At 41.8% G+C, this 22,624-nt stretch overlaps 1 protein-coding gene across 2 annotated transcripts in view; it reads left to right on the forward strand.

Moving 5' to 3' along the window:
- LOC306919451 (uncharacterized protein) overlaps window positions 1–18,393 on the forward strand; it is a 55,641-nt gene extending 37,248 nt beyond the window's left edge. The window contains exons 4-6 of one of the 2 annotated variants that reach the window (XM_079532230.1): window positions 12,896–13,039; window positions 15,142–15,504; window positions 17,977–18,393. In XM_079532230.1, the coding sequence (XP_079388356.1) occupies window positions 12,896–13,039; window positions 15,142–15,504; window positions 17,977–18,335 (866 nt within the window). In that variant the 3' untranslated portion in view covers window positions 18,336–18,393. Of the gene's footprint in view, window positions 1–12,895; window positions 13,040–15,141; window positions 16,998–17,976 lie in introns of those variants that run through there. The other variant, XM_079532231.1, reaches the window with a different exon arrangement.
- Window positions 18,394–22,624: the final 4,231 nt, after the last annotated feature.

Below are 22,624 nucleotides of genomic sequence, written 5' to 3' on the forward strand. Positions count from 1 at the left end.
CCTTCACTTGTACAGTTTGTGGTAAAGGCTTTATTCAGAGTGGTGATCTAAAAAAACACATGAGGACTCATACAGGTGAAAAGCCCTTTGCTTGTAACGTGTGTGGTAAAGGCTTTGCTCTGGGTGCTAATCTAAAAACACACATGAGCACTCATACAGGGGAAAAACCATTTACTTGTAAAGTGTGTGGCAAAGGCTTTGCTATGAGTGGTCATCTAAAAACACACATGATGACTCATACAGGGGAAAAGGCCTTTACTTGTAACGTGTGTGGTAAAGGCTGTCTTCACATCGGTAATCTAAAATTACACATGAGGACTCATACAGGGGAAAAGCCCTTTACTTGTAACGTGTGTGGTAAAGGCTTTACACAAAGTTGTAATCTAAAAACACACATGAGGACTCATACAGGGGAAAAGCCCTTTACTTGTAACGTGTGTGGTAAAGGCTTTGCTCAAAGTGTTGATCTAAAAACACACATGAGGACTCATACAGGGGAAAAGCCCTTTACTTGTAACGTGTGTGGTAAAGGCTGTTCTAACATCGGTAATCTAAAAACACACATGAGGACTCATACAGGGGAAAAGCCCTTTACTTGTAACGTGTGTGGTAAAGGCTTTGCTACGAGTGGTCATCTAAAAAGACACATGAGGACTCATACAGGGGAAAAGCCCTTTACTTGTAACGTGTGTGGTAAAGCCTTTATTCAGAGTGTTCATCTAAAAAGACACATGAGGACTCATGAAAGGGGAAAGCCCATAGACACATGAGGACTCATACAGGGAGGAAACCCTTTAGTTGCAGTTGGTGCCAAATGCTTGGGTCAAAATGCACATCTGAGGATAATGAGGAGGAATCATACAGGGAAGAAGTGGTTAGTTGTAATAGTAATAAATGCACATTTTCCCCATGAACCCATTTGAGTTGACACATGATATAACATCATTCATTCTATTCCAGGATGACAATGACAGATGATAGATACTAAAGCAGTGGAATCACATAATCTGACAATAGATTGTCAAAGTTCCGCCCCTTTCAGAACGAAGACGACACCAGAAGAGAAGTTCCGATTCATTTCCCCATAGACATATCAACACATATTTATTTAAAGACCTTTTAAGCCTCGGAAAAAGCCAACTCAGACTGTGACAAATCATGACAATGACAAAAAATGTTGGTCCGGACAAATCATTAGAAATAAGAAGCCCAATTATTTTTAGTTTATTGTTATTGTTATTTGTCACCATCCGAATTTAAAGACCACCACAATTTAGTTTCTTATCTTTTTGTATGTAAAACCTATATTAACATGGCAGAGAAAGTTTTTGTCTTTGGTAGATTATTTCTCTATGGTAACACTGTTTAATTATACCGTTGGATGTTTCAGACGTTATACCTTTATACGTTTGGAAACTCAAAACAATTCAATGGCAACAGAAGGTTTGGCATTGGCAGAGATTTGTCACATTTGTTGTGGGTGTATCCCACACATACTAGCATGTTCATTGTCAGCGTGTAGATTCATAAACCAAGTGTGATGCTATGTTAACACATTTTCCTGCACATTAGAATTGTTTCTTCAGTATTTTGTTTATTTCCGTTTTCTTTTTTTTCAGGATTTGGAAAGTGAAAGTGGTTAAATGTGTCTGTGTTTCATAAATATTGAACCAATGTTAAAAGTACTAACATTGGTTGACTAAATAAATAACTAGTTTGCGTCTGTTGGAATGAAGGTTCTTTCATATTCTGCAAACTGCCTACAACTGCTAGTTTCTCATTTTTATTTTATTTTTTTCTTTAACCTGTACTACCTATACTCAAGGTATTATTATTATTATTATTATTATTATTATTTTAATTACATCCATTATTATTATTTGTTATAATTATTTGGGGTCAAGTCCGATGGGGAAAGATTCCTTATTGTTCGTACAGCAACGAAGATCGGCTGAGGCTGCCACAACTTGCAGTTCTGGCTTAACTGTGCAGTCGTTTTTTGCAAAACTTGGCAATATGGTAGAGGGCTATGCTACTTTAAACGGTGAGGCCCACAACCATTGGCCAAAAGGTGGCACTTTAGCACTCAAGTGAAAATTCGAATATAAAAAAGGTATAGCTCATGAACCTGACAGTCAGCGGACTCCCTCTTTACCAAGCGTTTCCACCTTGTAGGTTCTGCCTTGCGTAGAACATACACGCCCGTTTAATCTAACGTGATGATGTTTATGGTCGCTATCGGAACACGTTACTAACATGTTTCAAATGGACAGATCTACAAGATAACAGCGTGTCTGGTGTGCACCGCGTTACACTTGTAGATCAGCTTATTTTGGCAAGCAAGCCCCTAAACGATGGATCCACTTGTTAATAAAGTAGCAATCTGTAGGATATCCTTTTCTCACGTATAATGAGAAAGAAGTTAATTTATTTAAGTTTGACCTCAAGACTAAAGGCTAATTTTTATAAAAGCCATTTTTATTGAACAATTGCTCACTCATTCCCCTTTGCAGATGTAGTGTTTCGCAGGTAGCGGGGATTGAACCCCAGTCTCCCACTCGCCAGACCGACACACAACCTGCCATGACGTCATGATATAAGAAGGACACATCATTTGGTCATTAGTTCATTTAAATAAATAAAACAAAATAAACAAAAAGCATTTTGGCTCCAACTATCTATCTATCTATCTATCTATCTATCTATCTATCTATCTATCTATCTATCTATCTATCTATCTATCTATCTATCTATCTATCTGTGACAGTTACACACCTCCACCACCAGGGGGCGAAAGGCATTAAGGCAACAGTGCCTGGATTCTTTATTGCGCATGCGTGAAAACTTTGACCCGGTCGGAAGTACTTGTTTGCATCACGTGGCCACGCCAGTTGTTTTCCACGGTAATGCTGTTGAACAAACATGTTGTCGTGCCTCTCGGGAATTGTTGATATGTCTGCCTTTATTACACAGGGAATTCTATATTACAGTAGGAACAGAAAGCTTGGTGGAAATGTCTCCTAAAGGAGGTGAAAAGCGTCAAATGGAGTCCGTACGGCTGAAGATAAATGAACAGCTAGCGTCGGTGGGAGAGGAGATATTGTTTGTTGTGGACAAACAGCAGCGTGGCGCTGCTGATGTTTGTAGTGTGGAGCTTAGCGTCAGAGTGTTTGTGTTGGAGCGCCTCAGCGCGGTGGGAGAGTTCATGGTCAACCTCTTCCAGAGAGAGATGGAGACACTAGAAACTCTGCTGGAGACACAAAACAAACGGATGGACATTGATTTTGATATGGACATCGATCTACACACTGCAGGTTAGTAGACTCTGAACAACACCAGCTTAGCTACAAGTAGCATTAAGCTAGCTGAACTGAACTACATTTACCAGTAGTTATACTAGCCCTGAAACATGTTGTTCATACTCAGTGTTGGGTGTAACGGCGCTATTAATAACGGCGTTATGTAACGGACTACTTTAATTGGTAACGGAATAAAGTAACTACTTAGTTTTGCAATTTAGTAGTTAGTTACCTAGTTACATTTCCAAAAAAGTAATCCCGTTACTATAATGTGTCCCTGTTCATTTTGTTGGCAAGATTTAAAAAATAATAAAGCCCCGACTGCCCGCGGAGTCTATTTCTCCTGCCTTCTGTGTGAGTTATCCTTCCCAGCCCACTATACCATGTACTATACATCCTGCGTCTACTACATCCTGTAGTTCACTTAAGAAATAAAAGTATTGTTACAAGTAGCTTTTATTTTGAAGAGGAAGACAGTCTAGTCGACTAGAAGTGCCGGGTGGTAGTGGAATAATAACAACACCATGCTTTTAGCCAAAGTTCATGAAAACCGCATGCGTCTATGACTTAAACAATGTAGGCTAAACACTTTGGAATTACGTTTAACATGGTATATCCTCCGTGGCGGCGTCATTAGGTGAGTACTAGTTAATGAATTGTTAAGTGTCATAGTATCGTTCATCATCAACAACAGGCTGTTGTTGTTGCCCCCCCAAAATGAACAGGTTACTGCCTACAGGATTCTCATTCTGTTACTGTCACTGCCTGCAAGGATGGCCGCCGTGCCATTGCTTATAAACTATCTAATTCATACGTGGGTCGTCGTGGGTCCACGTGGAGTTGTTGTTGTTTTTCATGCGCCACGGCGCGCGGCGTGGAGAGGGCATCAGAGCGCAGCGCAACAGCCTAGTATGGCATATTGTAGTGTACTCTCTGCACTCTCTTTCTGTCCAGTCCTACGTGCCGATTGTGGCAAATTATATTCATTAATAAAGAGAGAGCTGTAAAGGGGATATTGTCTATGGTCAGTTCATGGTGTGTATCATTCTCGTTTTTAACCGGGCCGTGATAATGCGGCGCAATGACGGTAGGCAGTAGCCTAATACAATGTAACCAACTTGCGCAAGCATTAAAAAATGGGTTTTAATTGTCGGGTAACGGAAAATAACGGAAAATAATCTAACCTTTTACTTTTCTCAGAAGGTAATTTGTAACGGTAAGGGATTATTTTTATGGGCAGTAATCCAGTAACCTAACGACGTTACTTTCTAAAGTAACGATGCCCAACACTGTTCATACTCCATATCCAACAGAAAAAAGGTGCAAAGAGGAATTGTAATTCAACGAAAAAATATGTAGGCCTATTATGTTACACAAAAGTCCACTTGAATAATCAAACTGAAAAGGTCAAATTAATAGCTCCAAAATAATAATAATTCGTATGCTAGTAAGTAGGTATGAAATAAGGTCAAAAACTGTATGCCAGCCTCACCAAACATTTTCCATTGTTCTCAAAAGGCATGTCAAGAGACCTTAAACAGGCTACCCCACTTCCTCTCCCACTGAGCCTTTCAAAATAAAATACAGGTTACAATTCACTGTTCCAGACTCACTGCAGAGGAGCTTTTACTTTGAAGGGGAGAAATTATAAAGGAAGTGCAAAGGGGCTCACTAAATTGACATGACATACTAAGTTTCTAATTAAGAGGTGGAGGCTTCTATTAATCCAAATTATAACTATCTTTTCCAAAACAATATTTGATATATATGAAAATAAACATTATGAAAGAAGTGAACAAATAAATAAAACAAAAATGGCGCCAACACATGTCATGACACAACTGAAGCCAGTTTTACGCAATCGCTACATTTACATGGAAAACGTGTACATAAACATTCAGATTTCAAACAAAGTCCTCACCACATGTGCCACGGGTGTTAGAAATTTGCTGGTATTAGGGGCACGGTGGCACAGTTGGTAGTGCAGTCGCCTCACAGCTAGAAGGTCCTGGGTTCGATTCCCGCTAGGGGCGCTGTGGGTGCTGGCGGCGTGTTTCCCCCTCCGCGTCATCAGTGCCCATACCCGAGGCGGGGTTTGCGAAAGGGCCTTTCTGTGTGGAGTTTGCATGTTCTCCCTGTGTCTCCTAGGGTAGGTACCCTCACAAAAACATGCAGTAATCCTGGTCTCTAAACTGCCTCCCCCTGGCCAGCCAGGGCGCCTGATGGAGGGGTAAGGAACTGGTTGGAATAACGTGTTCCTTCCACGTGCTACGTCCAACCAGGGAAACTCCCCCCTGTCAGGTGTAAAGGAGCAACTTGGACCCTCGGGCATGAAGGAAGCATGAGTTCAAGTCCGTTGCTCTCCCCATGTCCCCCATATATGGGGACTAGGTTGGCGGAGGGTGTGTAGAGCCCAGGATAACATTAGATAATTGACACAGGGGTAAAAATTTATAAAAAAAAGAAATTTGCTGGTACAGCGATTAGCATTGCTGCATCCCGCATTTTTATCCGAGCACCCCGACTACTTTTCTCAAACGGGGTTCGTTTGGGAAATTCACAGTTGCACACCTGGAACGCACTCGCCTATTTGTCTGTATTGGCAGTGCGGTCAGCGTGCCTATATCGAACACACCCAGTGCCACACTCCTCCCGACCAATAGGGGCGCCTAGTTGAAAGCCAATGGCAAAAAAACCCAGCTTGGATAAACGCGGGATGCAGCAATACTAATCGCTGTACCAGTACATTTCTAACACCCGTGGCACATGTGAGTACTTTATATTGGAAATCTGAATGTTTATGTACACGTTTGCTCTGTAAATGTAGCGATCGTGTAAAACAGGCGGAAGTTAAGCCATGACGCTCGTGAAGTACGAGCGTCATGTGAACCATGGCTATAGTTATACTAGCCCTAGAATGTCTGTGATCATACATAAATTACATATATTCCTGTATACACAGCCATAGATCGGATGCCTCCGCTCCCAGTGAGCAAGGAGACATAAATGTGCTCCACGCTCCGGACAATATGTCATCTAGTTTCACAACCATGTAAAAGTTCTAAGGGTGAGGGGTCCGGAATGACAGCTGGACTTCCCTTTATGACAGTCACTCGCAGGGCAGGGTTTTCTGCTGCAGCCTAGGCTCCAGAGTCGGAGGCACGGCGTGCAGAGTGCCTTTTTAAATCCATTCTCTGCAGCTGTAAGAAATTAATTAATATCAAACCGAAAGAGCGCGTTTCATAAGGGCGTATTACATTCTAAAAGACAAGTGTAGGTTACATTAATGAACACACATCAGTAAAATAATGTCTGCATCGGTGCCAAAAATGACGGATACATCGGTGAGACCGATGTCGGGCTCTACTCACAACACCTTGCTCTGCGAGGTGTTGTGAAGAGACTCGAGACATTTTTAAAACGATGGTTATCCTGACAAAACGAATGGGAGAATAAATGTCATCTTTGAGTTGACAAAAGCACTTAGAGTTGCTCTGCTGATGCTACCTTCTCTCTCCTCCTTCTGTCTGTGTGTAAAGAGGTTTCATCTGAATATGAGGAGAGGAGATCCAGTCTGGTCCAGGAGGAACCACACCCTCCACAGCTTAAAGATGAACAGGAAGAGGAGACTGAAGCCAGTTTTACGCAATCGCTACATTTACATGGAAAACGTGTACATAAACATTCAGATTTCAAACAAAGTCCTCACCACATGTGCCACGGGTGTTAGAAATTTGCTGGTATTAGGGGCACGGTGGCACAGTTGGTAGTGCAGTCGCCTCACAGCTAGAAGGTCCTGGGTTCGATTCCCGCTAGGGGCGCTGTGGGTGCTGGCGGCGTGTTTCCCCCTCCGCGTCATCAGTGCCCATACCCGAGGCGGGGTTTGCGAAAGGGCCTTTCTGTGTGGAGTTTGCATGTTCTCCCTGTGTCTCCTAGGGTAGGTACCCTCACAAAAACATGCAGTAATCCTGGTCTCTAAACTGCCTCCCCCTGGCCAGCCAGGGCGCCTGATGGAGGGGTAAGGAACTGGTTGGAATAACGTGTTCCTTCCACGTGCTACGTCCAACCAGGGAAACTCCCCCCTGTCAGGTGTAAAGGAGCAACTTGGACCCTCGGGCATGAAGGAAGCATGAGTTCAAGTCCGTTGCTCTCCCCATGTCCCCCATATATGGGGACTAGGTTGGCGGAGGGTGTGTAGAGCCCAGGATAACATTAGATAATTGACACAGGGGTAAAAATTTATAAAAAAAAGAAATTTGCTGGTACAGCGATTAGCATTGCTGCATCCCGCATTTTTATCCGAGCACCCCGACTACTTTTCTCAAACGGGGTTCGTTTGGGAAATTCACAGTTGCACACCTGGAACGCACTCGCCTATTTGTCTGTATTGGCAGTGCGGTCAGCGTGCCTATATCGAACACACCCAGTGCCACACTCCTCCCGACCAATAGGGGCGCCTAGTTGAAAGCCAATGGCAAAAAAACCCAGCTTGGATAAACGCGGGATGCAGCAATACTAATCGCTGTACCAGTACATTTCTAACACCCGTGGCACATGTGAGTACTTTATATTGGAAATCTGAATGTTTATGTACACGTTTGCTCTGTAAATGTAGCGATCGTGTAAAACAGGCGGAAGTTAAGCCATGACGCTCGTGAAGTACGAGCGTCATGTGAACCATGGCTATAGTTATACTAGCCCTAGAATGTCTGTGATCATACATAAATTACATATATTCCTGTATACACAGCCATAGATCGGATGCCTCCGCTCCCAGTGAGCAAGGAGACATAAATGTGCTCCACGCTCCGGACAATATGTCATCTAGTTTCACAACCATGTAAAAGTTCTAAGGGTGAGGGGTCCGGAATGACAGCTGGACTTCCCTTTATGACAGTCACTCGCAGGGCAGGGTTTTCTGCTGCAGCCTAGGCTCCAGAGTCGGAGGCACGGCGTGCAGAGTGCCTTTTTAAATCCATTCTCTGCAGCTGTAAGAAATTAATTAATATCAAACCGAAAGAGCGCGTTTCATAAGGGCGTATTACATTCTAAAAGACAAGTGTAGGTTACATTAATGAACACACATCAGTAAAATAATGTCTGCATCGGTGCCAAAAATGACGGATACATCGGTGAGACCGATGTCGGGCTCTACTCACAACACCTTGCTCTGCGAGGTGTTGTGAAGAGACTCGAGACATTTTTAAAACGATGGTTATCCTGACAAAACGAATGGGAGAATAAATGTCATCTTTGAGTTGACAAAAGCACTTAGAGTTGCTCTGCTGATGCTACCTTCTCTCTCCTCCTTCTGTCTGTGTGTAAAGAGGTTTCATCTGAATATGAGGAGAGGAGATCCAGTCTGGTCCAGGAGGAACCACACCCTCCACAGCTTAAAGATGAACAGGAAGAGGAGACTGGTGAGTCAACTTTGACATTACTACGTAGGAATATGTGGTGCAATACTCTCAGGTAAAACAAATTCATATTGTATTAGTATTATTCTAACCAGACTAAAGGGTCATTCAGCAACTGTAACGATAAAAATATAGTTTGGTAACTCATGGTCCCCTAAAAGACAGACACACAGAATGTTGTTTCCGCTTGTGCGACTACAAAAGTATAGCACAACAAGTTTGAACCCATACATTCCATAATCATGTTTAGCTATTAAAACACTCTTGGCGCCAAGGCCAGATTCGAGCCATGTATGTTATGCCAAGGGGTTTCTTAGAATCTGGAGACATATCTAAAGAATTATAGAATATTCTCAGTTTTGTCTTTGTGAACACACAATATCTTAAGAAGTCTGCTATCATGGAAAAAATAAACTGAGTTGATCAAATGTACCGGTATGAAGCTGTAAGCAGTTGAATACAGCCGGTTTTCACCCAAAACAGCACTTTGGAAAAAGAGTTATGAGCATTTTAGTGAAACAAAGTACTTTCAAAGTACTTTCTACTAGGACTACATATCGATGACATATCTCAAATTAAACCTTATGGTGTCGACTATAATAATAATTTAAAAAAAATAAGCTCACATTTTCCATTATATAGATATGAACCACAGATTATAGCATGTTTTTTCAACTGATGGATGTATTTAGTGACACCGATCCATCTTCAACGGTCCATAACTCCAAAATGCAACATGATATAAACTCACTTTTTGTGTGTGATTCAGACAGGCATTCCAGGGTATTTTTTTAATATATATTATGTTCACATGGTCCGACCAGTACATTCTCTGTGGATCCATTTTTCTCAAATCTGTTTGACAAAAACCTAGTTTCAAGAAACATGCATCCAAAAGTTTCTATCATTTCCATTTTGGAGTTATAAGTAGTTTTATAACGCTTCGTCCAACAAATATCTGGGAATAGTGTGCAGAATAGACAGCAGGCATAACTATGATGTGAACTGTGAATGCCAGTCCCTTTTTATTTCCACCACACCTCAGATCAATCAATCAAATTTACTTTTTACATTATAATATATAAATATATACACAGTTGTGCAATCATTTCTAGTAGCAAACAGTTGTATGTAGTGCAAACAGTGCAAACTGTATGTAAACCTGAGCTTTACAGTATTCAAAAGGCGGGAAAAAAGTAATTCAAGTACATTTGGTAGTTGGGGTACACCCACCTCCTCCCAGGCCCGCCCAGGCTGTGCCGTAAAGGGGATCTCGGTCGGCTGTCACCTGACACTAGACCACCCCGGAGTTGCAGACTCCCCATCTAAGACAGGAATACACAAAACCATAAAATAAGTAAATGTATGAAGCTAATTTCACCCACTTTTGTTTTTACTGTAACCTGTGATGACTAAAAACTATAAACACGATTTTGTTTTGTGCATTATCTTACCTGTTTCCATGGAAACAACAGCATAAATAGCAGCCTCAATAGCATCCGCAGCAACAGCAGCAGTAGCGGAAGGCTGTTCAGTGGACATGTCTGTAAATGTAAAACAATTTAAATCAATCAATTTAGTACTACTGTCATAGAAAAGACATAATCTGGTGTAAAATAAATACATAGAAATGCAGAAACAGTGTAGTGCCTCAGTAAACTATAGGATCATATAATGCAGAGAGACAGTGTAGTGCCTCAGTAAACTATAGGATCATAGAATGCAGAGAGACAGTGTAGTGTCTCAGTAAACTACAGGATCATAGAATGCAGAGAGACAGTGTAGCGTCTCATCTAGCGTCTCAGTAAACTATAGGATCATAGAATGCAGACTATTTATGTTTGTATGTGTATTATGTCAGGATTTCATCCTGTGCTGGAAATCTTTTCAATACATTTCAATGAAATTTCTATAAATGTGTTCCATGCTCCGTTTGTACTCGCCCAATAAATATGTCCAAAGACGTGGAGTGAGATATTGTCCTCTAGTTATCCATGTAAATGTTCTGGCAGAAAACGCTTGTTTATTCAAATATGTCATCTTTTCAAACATCTCTCATATATTTTCACGGGCTGTACATGGACGACATTTTCTCAGGGCGAGGGGTCCAGAATGACAGCTGGACTTCCATTTATGACAGTCACTCGCAGGGCAGAGTTTGCTGCTGCAGCCTAGGCTCCAGAGTCGGAGGCACGACGCGCGCAGTGCCTTTTAAATCCATTCCCTGCAGGTGTTAGAAATTAATTAATATCAAACCAAAAGAGCGTGTTTCATAAGTCGCCATAAGGGTCGACTGTGGCTCAAGAGGTAGAGCAGGTTGTCCAATGATCCATGGGTCGGCGGTTCGAATCCCGGCTCCTCCTGTCTACATGTCGAAGTGTCCTTGGGCAAGACACTGAACCACAAATTGCTCCCGATGTGCTGGTTGGTACCTTGCATGGCTTCCGCCGCAATCGGTGTATGAATGTGTGTGTGAATGGGTGAATGTAATGCACAATCTATGTAAAGCGCCTTGGATAAAGGCGCTATATAAATGCACCATTTACCATTTATTACATTCTAAAAGACAAGTGTAGTTTACATTAATGATGTAATGAGGACTGATGTTAATGAGGACTTCGGCCACATCAGTGAATTAATGTCCGATATCGGGCATACATCGGTGAGACCGATGTCGGGCTCTATTCACAACACCTTGCTCTGCGAGGCGTTGTGAAGAGACTCGAGACACTTTTGAAACAAGGGTTATCCTGACAACATATAAGAGAATAAATGTCATCTTTGAGTTGCTCTGCTCCTGTCTGTGTGTAAAGAGGTTTCATCTAAATATGAGGAGAGGAGATCCAGTCTGGTCCAGGAGGAACCACAATCTCCACAACATCAGGAGAGGAGATCCAGTCTGGTCCAGGAGGAACCACAACATCCACAGATTAAAGAGGGACAACAGGAGAGGAGTTCCAGTCTGGTCCAGGAGGAACCACAACCTCCACAGTTTAAAGAAGAACAGGAAGAGGAGACTGGTGAGTCAACTTTAACATTACTACATAGGAAGATGTGGTGCGATACTCTCTCAGGTAAAACACATTTTAATTAAAATTAGATTCTGAGAAAAAATTGAATTATTCTCAGAATCCACTACTCCTGAATGAAGTGTCTGGTGCTGGGAGTCTGGTCTGCACCTTTGTTAAATTGATGCAGACACGCACACACGTACACACACACACACACACTCTCCTCTCTGTCGCTCGAATTAATTAGCTATGTCCTGCAGTCCTGCAGTTTCTCCCGGCGGATACTGGCGGGAGCTGCCTATGCCATAGAAAGCATAGGTGAGTTCCAGTCTAGATCGAGGGTAGCTACTGGGACGTAATTCGGGACTTGATCACTCGGCTGGGTCACCCGAGTGAGGGGTATGATGTTCGCGAGACCCTAAACCCTGATGACCTTGGGATACATCACGGAGGATACGTCCCAGGTGCATCTATGCGATGTATTTTCGTTATTTCGTTCTCACAAGACTAAAGGGTCATTCAGCAACTAACGATAAATATATAGTTTGGTAACTCATGGTCCCCCAAAAGACAGACAGACACAAAGCATGTTGTTTCCGCTCGTGCCGCAACGAAAGTATAGCACAACCCATAATCATGTATAGCGATTAAGATTTTTGGCATAAATGGTGAGGTATAAAATTGTGTCCATATCGTTCCAGTTTGCACACCTATGTGAACCCCCCCAGGAAACTGTCAAGAAATAACATACAACGTACATGCACCACTGGACCACTCAAAGGGTTAAGTGATCTGTCCAGGAAGGTTCTAATCATCAATCAGCACCAGACACTTCATTCAGGAGTGGTGGATTCTTGAGCCACAATGGTTCTGTAGGCTCCACCTGGGCAACGGTGGTGCTGCAGGCTCCACCTGAGCAACGGTGGTGCTGTAGGCTCCGCTTGCAGCTTGAATGGCCCTCCTAAAGGCCTCACCGTGGGTTTGTTGGGCTTCCTCCTCACGGAAGACACAGGCTGGGGCGCCAACCCATACTGCTCCCGGGTGCCGTCTACATTCCGGCTGTCACCCGTCTCTCCGGTGGTCACCAGACTATTCTTGGTTGTTCAGTTGTTCAGTAAACCCTTATTGAATGATAAGTACATGTTGTTTCTACTGGTGATTTCCACAGAGCACCACAGGGAGAGGTCTACAGTATCTAGAGAGATGGCCTCCAAAATACATTCAACGGTGTCAGAGGAACAGCCAGAGGTGGACCAGAGACGTGGACTGTTTGATGCGAAGATGCAACCTGTAGTAAAGTTGTACCGTATAGGTATGTGCTGTTTTGTTTACTTACATAAAGGGATATTTCACTTTCAAAATAATTGTGGGTAATGTTATCGTCTACTCAGGCTTTTGTGACAGTTTTTAATATGCTCCATTCAGTATTTAGATATTTTATATTCATTTTTATGAAGTTCCCTTCCTATACAACCCCCTTGTAACTTCAAACTCAATTTTAACCATCGTAGATGCACAGAAAACACCCATCCTTGGTTCTGGTGACTGTAATTGTCATTCTGAATACGTGTTTATTTATTTATACTATATATATATTTTTTTGGGGGGAATACAATGAAGGGGGCTGTTGTCACGCTCGCTATTCACTCACATGTATATCATTCTAGTTTTTCTAGTGGCCTTTAGAGAGGGACAGCTGAATGGGTAGAGAGCCCGTCTAGGAAACAGAAGGTACCACAGTGATGTTGTTAGGTCTGCAGTGGGTCCCAGAGCCCACGGGTGGGAGTCCTAATAAAAATGGTATTTTTGGAGAAATTGTAATCTTAAACCCGTGTTTGACATTATTGCATTTATGCAAATCATGCATCAACTAAACATAGTGTCATTTTAAGACCTGGAGTATTGGATCATCTTTGTTGAAACTTCCAACAACCTGTTTGAGTGATTGTGTCAATTATTGTTTTCAGTTTTCTTCATTTTTGTAGTGTTCTTTTGTCATAACTAAGGCCAAACGGAATCTGCAGGGTTTTTTTTCAGTTTTTCTGCTGTGATTCCGGAGGAAAATCATTTTTTTTTTTCTTTTTAGGTTTTAGACAGTTATCCAGTACTATAATCAATGTGTTTGGAACAAAAATAACTCTAAACAAGCTAAATAAACCTTAAAGTACCACAACAAAGTAAGATCTATTAGTCAAACCTTCGATTTCGTCAATTTTATATGGGGTCCCTGGATCCCGCTTCATCTCTCTCAGCTAAGGGGGTTCTCTCTCTCTGTCTGTCTCTCTCAATTCAATTCAAAGGAGCTTTATTGGCATGAGAAAACATTCATATTCTCTCTCACACGCACTTTACACACACACACACACACTAGTCTCTCCAAATAGACACTCCCTCTCTCTCCTTCGCTTGCATGCACGCACGCTCTCTACACACACACACTTTCACTTTATCTCGCTCGCACGCACGCTCTCTCCAAACAGACACACTCTCTCTTTCGCTTTCTCTCGCACAGTCGCGGTGCTCAGCTCTTGGAGCGATCAATGACGCAGTGGGCACATTTTTCTCTTTTTTTTTACTTCAGGATGTTAACCTAAACCAGCTAGTAAATACAATAGTAGCCTAAATGTAAATGCTACTTACCCAAACCACTCGCCTTCCTGTTTTTATGCTTCAAGTTCAGAGGCTTGACAACGGAGGTAATCCATGAGTGTTGGCAAACAACAACCCCCGTCCAATTAAAAGTAATTGAATGACGATGACTCGGCAGTGCCAGTCAACTCCTCTGCAAATAAATCGGACAGGACTTCCGACATCTTCTTTTGATAGTTATATAATAGTATCGTCCAGTCGGTCCAGACCAGCTCACAACATATTAGTCAGCAATGAGGGGAGGGGCAGGGTGCGTCCACTGCAGCTTAACCCAAATAAATCACGCTGGCCGGTAAAGTAAACTACAAGATGAACGTGTTCAAATTCCCCGGTAATTCCGCTGAGTTTTCATCAGAACATTTCATCAGAACCGCATATTGCGTTCGGGCCTGGTCATAACCTTCTGTTGAACACTTAATACTTATTTGTAACTATTCAATTGCATCTACGTCCGCTCTAGTAACTATTCAAATGTAACTATTCAAATGCAACTACGTCCGCTCTAGTAACTATTCAAATGCAACATTATATTCAATACAATACAAACAAAATATGCAAGTACATGAATTTTTACTTGGACAAGTGAGTAAATGTTCTTGTCCAAAGGACAAGAGGCTCAAAAATGGAATGTCAAGCCCTTTGATTTCGAAATGGAGAAGATTACGTTCCTCCAACACTACCAAAGCTATGAAACAGGAAACACTACGTTGGAAAAATGCAAAGTTCAAACATTAAATGTTTTCTCTCTTTGTGTCTTTTTTCTAGCCGTCCCGCAACTCCCTGTGTGTAAAGAGGAGGTTTTTACTGAACAACAGGAGAGGAGCTCCAGTCTAGTCCAGGAGGAACCACAGCCACCACAGATTAAAGAGGAACAAGAGGAGCTACTTCAAAGACCAGTGGAGGCTGATGGGTCAACGTTGACATTACTAGCAGTGAAAAGTGAAGATGTTCATGATGATGAAAACGGAGAGACAGAGCCTGTAGCCGGCACCTCAACTGAACACATGAAAACACAAGCTGTTGTAGAGGACTGTGGAACATCACAACCAACTAGTGACGGCCAGCTCCTCTCTTCACACTGTTCTGAATCTGACACTGAAGACAGTGATGATTGGGAGACCAGTGATGGTCAGTCAACTTTAAACACACTGAAATCACACAAGACACATGTGGAAGGACAAAGACTGTCTTTGAGCAGCAAGCTGTCCAAGGACCTAAAATCATCAAAACAAACTCACTCCATGAGGAGTCACACAGGGATGAAACGCTTTAGTTGTACAGAGTGTGGCAACTGTTTTAATCGTAAGACAAAACTGACGAGGCACACAATGATTCATACAGGGGAAAAGCCCTTCATTTGTAACGTCTGTGGTAAAGGCTGTACACAGAGTAGTAATCTAAAAACACACATGAGGACTCATACAGGGGAAAAGCCCTTTACTTGTAACGTGTGTGGTAAAGGCTGTGTTAACACAAGTAATCTAAAAAGACACATGATGACTCATACGGGCGAAAAGCCATTTTCTTGTACAGTATGTGGTAAAGGCTGTGTTTCCAAAAGTCATCTAAAAAGACAAATGAAGACTCATACAGGCAAAAAGCCTTTAGTTTAAGTCACAATGATAAGTCAGTCTAATCCAGGATGACAATGATGCAAAAGCAGAGGAATTACATGTATGATCTGACAATATCAACATGACTGGATAAAATACACATTAATAGTTCCTTGTGGAGTTTAATTTGTATCTTGTGTATGGATCTTATTTTCTATTGAACATGATGGAATTCTATTTTTATTTTAGCTTGCATTATTCCTCATCCTTGAAAATGTAGGATTAGTCACCAGAATCAAGATCCTAGGTGGTGTAGAACTTATTGGGAAATAACAGAAAGTTGGCGGCCATTTTAAAAAATGTCTACCATGGTCACAGGACAAATCTAAATAGTACCAATGTATCCCACATCCTTGAAAATGTATGATTAGTCACCAGAATCAAGATCCTAGGTGGTGTAGAACTTGAGTTATTGTAAAATAACAGCAGGTGGCGGCCATTTTGAAAAATGGCTGCCATGGTCACAGGGCAAATCTAAATAGTACCACTGTATTCCTCATCCTTGAAAATGTGGGATTAGTCACCAGAATCAAGATCCTAGGTGGTCTAGAACCTAAATCAGTTCAACTTGTCAACTCCGTCAGATGTTCGTCAACTCCGTCAGACGTTGGTCACATGATGTTTTTGTTTTATTTCCAAAGAAATGGATGATTCGATGTCAAATATTTTGTCCTTATGTATTGAAACACCAACTGAAATGCTACGTAATGATGCTTTTTTCTTTTACATGGTTTTTATGTTATAATATTGAAAGTATAGGTTGCAAATGAAGGATTTGAGAAATGGGATATTTCATAATAGTGTGATATTGGAACAAAACAATATTAAATTAATTGTATTACTTAACTTGCCTACTGAAAGCCATTATAATTGTTGTTTATATTATTGTTGAAATTATCAAATTAAAATAAAAGGGATTTTAGTGTGTCTGACGGAGTTGACATGAATCAGTTATGAAGTGCATAAAAAAATATTACACGAAAAACCTGTTCCTTCTCAAGATTGGTAGTTGAGACCTGTGTCTACAAATACATCCATTTGAGTTTAATGTTTCTTTAAAAAAAAAATCTGATTTGAAAAAAGTGTTGTCCCTTATCTCAAGAATGAGTGCTATACAATGAAACTATGTGTATACACTATAGAGTGCAATGTCAACATTAAATGCTATCTAAGTTACGTCATTTTTTTCCCCTTTTAGATATTTTGGGTCTTTTCTGCCTTTATTGATAGATTTACAGTAGGTAGACAGGAAACAGGGAGAGGGATGGGGGAAGACAGACAGTAAAGTTTGTCGGGATCGGGACTCGAACCCGCGGCACACTGTCATGCTGGATTACCAGCCAAGGTGCCTGGACCACTAAGCCTGCCCAGGCCCATTCCATAGTTGTGGAGCCAGAAGGGAGAAGAGTTTGGGATGTGTGGAGCGTCCACATGCTGTCCCAGCATTTTTAGTGAACTTCCAGCTTCCCTGCGTTGACTGATCTGAGCACGCGGGATGGTTTGTAGGGTCCGATAACAAGAATACAAGAACGCAAACCCCCCAAAAACATGCTCACTACGGGTGTGGTAGGCTACTTAGGTGTGTAATCATGAGACATAATTTGCAAGCAGTGGTTTTTGAAATGCAACAAAATTCCAGCCACCAGACCACAAACATATCAATAACGCAAAGGCTATACTAGTGCAGCACCATATCAACATCATTCAAAACGAGGCGTTTAAGTGTAAATGACAAATATGCTACATTTGATAATATGCCGTCTCGTTCTTACAACTGTGTTGCATTACCTAAAACGACAGTCATGACCGAACAGAAGAAGTTCTGACGACAGTTTCGCTCTGCCGAAAGATAAAGTCCACAGTGTGTCTCATCACAACGCACTGTGAGCTTGCTTGTAGGTCAGGTAGTGTAAAGCCAAATGTATCCTTTGCACCGAAAATAGTCGCTCTACAAGCTAATCTGGATGTATTTTTTAATACTCTGCAGGGCCTTTGCTCCTAGACCTGCACGTCCCTGTGTGTAAAGAGGAGGTTCCACCTGAAGAGGAGAGGAGCTCCAGTCTGGTCCAGGAGGAACCACAAGCTCCAGAGATTAAAGATGAACAAGTGGAGCTACTTCAAAGACAAGAGGCTGGTGGATCAGCGTTGACATTACTAGCAGTGAAAAGTGAAGATGATGATGAAAACAGAGAGACAGAGCCTGTAGCCGGCACCTCAACTGTACACATGAAAGCACAGGCTGATGTAGAGGACTGTGGAACATCACAACCAACTAGTGACAACCAGCTCCTCTCTTCACACAAAACACACAAAATGTGGGAGGAGCCAAGCTGTCCCAGGACCTGAACTCATTGAAACAAACTGACTCCAAGAGGAGTCACACAGGGAAGAAAAGATTTAATTGTACAGAGTGTGGCAAAATGTTTAATCTAAAGGGGAATTTAAAACACACATTAAAACACACATTTAAGACACATGAGGATTCATACAGGCGAAAAACCATTTTCTTGTACAGTTTGTGGTAGAGGTTTTTCTCAGTCGGGTCAGCTAAAACCACACATGAGGATTCATACAGGTGAAAAGCCATTCTCTTGTACAGTTTGTGGTAGAGGTTTTTCTCAGGCGGGTCAGCTAAAACCACACAAGGATTCATACAGGCGAAAAGCCATTCTCTTGTACAGTTTGCGGTACAGGCTTTACTCGGGCGGGTCATCTAAAATCACACATGATGACTCATACAGGCGAAAAGCTATTTCCTTGTACAGTATGTGGTAAAAGCTGTGCTCACAAGGGTAATCTAAATAGACACATGAAGACTCATACAGGCAAAAAGCCTTCAGTTTAAGACATAATGATCAGTCAATCTAATCCAGGATGACAATGATGCAAAAGCAGAGGAATTACATGTATAATCTGACAACATCAACATGACTGAATAAAATACACATTAATAGTTCCTTGTGATGGAGTTTAATTTTTGAGTGGTGCAACCACTCCAACGAACAGCAATGTCCGTGTCCGCCTATGTGTCCGCCTATGTGACTATGTGCACCAGTACCAATGAGTACCAAAAGTGGCGCTGTTGTGCCAGAAACAGAGAGAAAGATAGTGCTGCACTGTTGCCTGCTAATGAGAGACAGAGAGGGGGGGGGGGGGGGGGGGGGGAGTTGCACCACTCAGTTCACACGGGTGTGATTTTTATCTTGTGTATGGATCTTATTTTCTATTCAACATGATGGAATTTCATTTTTATTTTAGGTTGCATTATTCCCTCCAGCTCATAGGTTACTGGTAGTACAATATGAGCATCAGTGTGTGTCCACATTTGTCAACATTTAACAAGTCTTATGCATTAACATTCATGCAATAATTATGTTCATTGATATGCAGTAAATGATGGTGCAGTAAAGTGCTCACAAGCTGCTGGGTTTGTGTAGATCAGGGGTGTTGCTACATCTTACATAATGTACCTTCAGACCATAACAAAGCCACATATGCATCACAGTTAAACGATTCTATTTAACTATCATCATCATTATTTAATATCAATAATATCAGGTGTGTGCTGTGAACAAAAAGTGTAACTTAGTCTCGTTTCAGCCTTATTTCACATTACTAAACCAGACATTCGAGGTAAACAAGGAAACGAAACAAAACAAAACACAAAAACATATTCTTTCTTTGATCCCTTCAGAATGAGAGAACAAGGAACACAGAATCCTGACAAATTATACTCAATGTACATCAATGTAAAAAGTCATACTGTTGGCGGGTCGTTCATAATACAATGCGTACTGTATTTATATGTTTTTAATTTGTTTAATAAAGGTTTCATCACTACAAGTCCTCTGTGTGTGCTTTATCATGCAAATATTCAACGTATTATTTATGCCCAGAATGACAAGGATATCCACAGGTTTGGTGGAAATGTCTAGACATTTAAGGTGTAAAAAATATGTATTTGGCACCCATTTATTATATATAGGTAAACAATTGTAGATCTGCTATTTTCTCTATTAAATAGTGTATACATTATACATCAGTTTGTTCATAATGGGTGTTTTAGTATGTCTGGGTCTTGGTAAATGGTAAATGGAGGTGAGGGTCGTAGCGTCTTGGTGCCTGCCATTTCCCCCCCCCCAAAAAAATAATACAATATATATGTTTTAATGGCCTGCCCAACATGGCCCTTTTCATTTTTACATGGTAATGAGAACGCAGGCCTATTGCTTATTTTACGGTCCAATGACATGGACCAAGTGAAACACCTTACCCCATTAGAATAAGACATCCAATGCACTACATTTCTGGTGTGAAATGGTAGCCTGGTTAATAAACCAGACCGAATCAGCCGTTGGCAAAAAAAAGTTGCCTACCAGCGGATTTCGGTCTGGCGAGGCTCAGTAGCACGCCTCTTTCCTACAATCGAGAACAGGTCGGACCAATCGGGACACGGTATGCAATATGGGCGGGCTTTGGTACAGTGACGTTCAATGCTTGAGACTTTTGACTGACAGTAGCTCTGACCAATTGCGTCAAAGAGAAAATGTTTGAACCCGACCCCCGGGAAATGAAATCCAAGTGGAGCCAGCCCAGACTGATATACCGCGACAGTGTTGTGTGATATTAGTCTGGCTTATTAGCCAGGCTAGTGAAATGGCACGAGGGATCCCCACAAAAAGACCACCCCAAAAACCGACAGATGTGCCGTTTTGTGGGCTTTGAGCACCTGTCCCCTCAGTGCTCTCTGCACTTGGAAGTAGAAGTTGGCTACCGTGGCTATGCTGGCCTCTCAACAAACCGCTTCTTGAGGGACATCGGTGTCATGGCAGCAAAGGCTAAGAAGGTCCTAAAGGATCTCTCGGAGGAAGCGAAAGTTTCTGGCTCTGGCTGAGAAGAAAAGACAGGAGTTGGGGGAATCGAGATGCCCCGCAGTGAAGAACCGGATTATCGAAATCCAGCTGCAGGGAGCGGCAGGGAGAAGTCCCTGACTGCTGCCCCAACATCCTGAGATGTTCTGGTGATTAAAGGGGCGAAACATCAGTGAAGGATGGCTCCCAGCTGATGACCCTGCAGCTGGTATTTAGGTACTGGCTGAAGTGGGCCTGAGGGAAGCGGCCCGAGAGGTTCCAACATCAACCTACGCTTCTCAACCATCAGGAATGCGGTCAGGTGCAAGCCTGGCTCAGGGAGGAGGACGCCCCTGCCATGCAGAGTCTGGGGTCACTACCTGGTGAGCAAGGGGCAAGGCCAGGACGGCTCTCAGCTGAAACCCTACAGCTGGCGCTTAGGTACCGTCGGAGGTGCGTCCGGCAGAAATGCACTGCAGGTACCAACATCTGCCTGTCATGTAATTGTACTGGTCATATATGGAGCGTGTCTTGAGTGTACAGGGTTTGATGAGGTCAGATCAACATATGGAATGTCACAACAGGAAGGATGGGTGGGGAGGATCAACATATGGAATGTCAGAACAGGCCAGCTCCATATATGGATTTGAGGTCAGATGTAGAGTTGCTGGCTGGCTGCAGATCTAGGTGATGATCCAGACTTCTTCATGTATGGTTATCCAGGGTTAGATGAGGTAAGGTTAGATGAGGTCAGTGCATGATGAGGTGGCGTGACGTACGTGTCACAAGGCGTGATGTCACGAGGTATGACCATATATGTTTAGTTTAGTTTATTTGAACATCTTCACAGAATCAAGTACACATTTTACATCAGCAAAGAAAAAACAAAGGTGAAGGTGATCAAAAGTCTTGGGCTGAAGCTAAAAGCTTATAAGTGCCCTGCATCCTTCTCACAGCACAACCTTTGAGATACTCAGCATAGTTATCAGTTTAACAGTACATTAATCAGAGACAAAAAAACAACAACCCTACACCCAACCCACGCCTGTGTCACCGTAGACTAGAGATCCACCAGGATCCATAGTTGCGAACGCAGTGAGCATTTACTATGAGACCCAGCAGATCATGTCTGTCTGTCTGTGTGTGTGTGTCACCCGCCCACCACCAGAGGGCGCAGCTGTATCACACACAAAAACACACACACACATGCACGCACACACACACACGCACACGCGCACGCACGCACACACACAAAACGTAACTTAAAAAAAACTTAACTTAAAAAAAAACTTAACTTAAAAAAAAAACTTAAAGGAAAACGCACGCGCACACACACACAACTTAACTTAAAAAAAACTTAACTTAAAAAGGAAAAACTTTAAAAGGAAAAACTTAAAAAAACGTAACTTAAAAAAAAACTTAACTTAAAAAAAAAATTAAAGGAAAAGCTTTAAAATGAAAAACTTAAAAAAAAGCTTAGAAAAAAACTTAACTTAAAAATAAAATTAAAAAGGAAAAACTTTAAAAGGAAAAACTTAAAAAAAACTTAACTTAAAAAAAAAACTTAACTTAAAAGAAATCTTAAACAAAAAAAAGAGAACTTAAAAAAACCCTTAAATTACGTAATTTATTCTAATTGTTGTTTTTGCAATTTACGAGCTGCGTTCGCTTCCCGCGTTCGCGCGTCTTACTTGTGATTATGACTGCTTTAATTAGACATTATTATTATTATTATAACAATAACCATATGGTAATTATATAACAATAATCCACATGTCGGCCACT

This window comes from Electrona antarctica, assembly GCF_951216825.1.
Source record: "Electrona antarctica genome assembly, contig: scaffold_25, whole genome shotgun sequence".
Taxonomy (NCBI): Eukaryota; Metazoa; Chordata; class Actinopteri; order Myctophiformes; family Myctophidae; genus Electrona; species Electrona antarctica.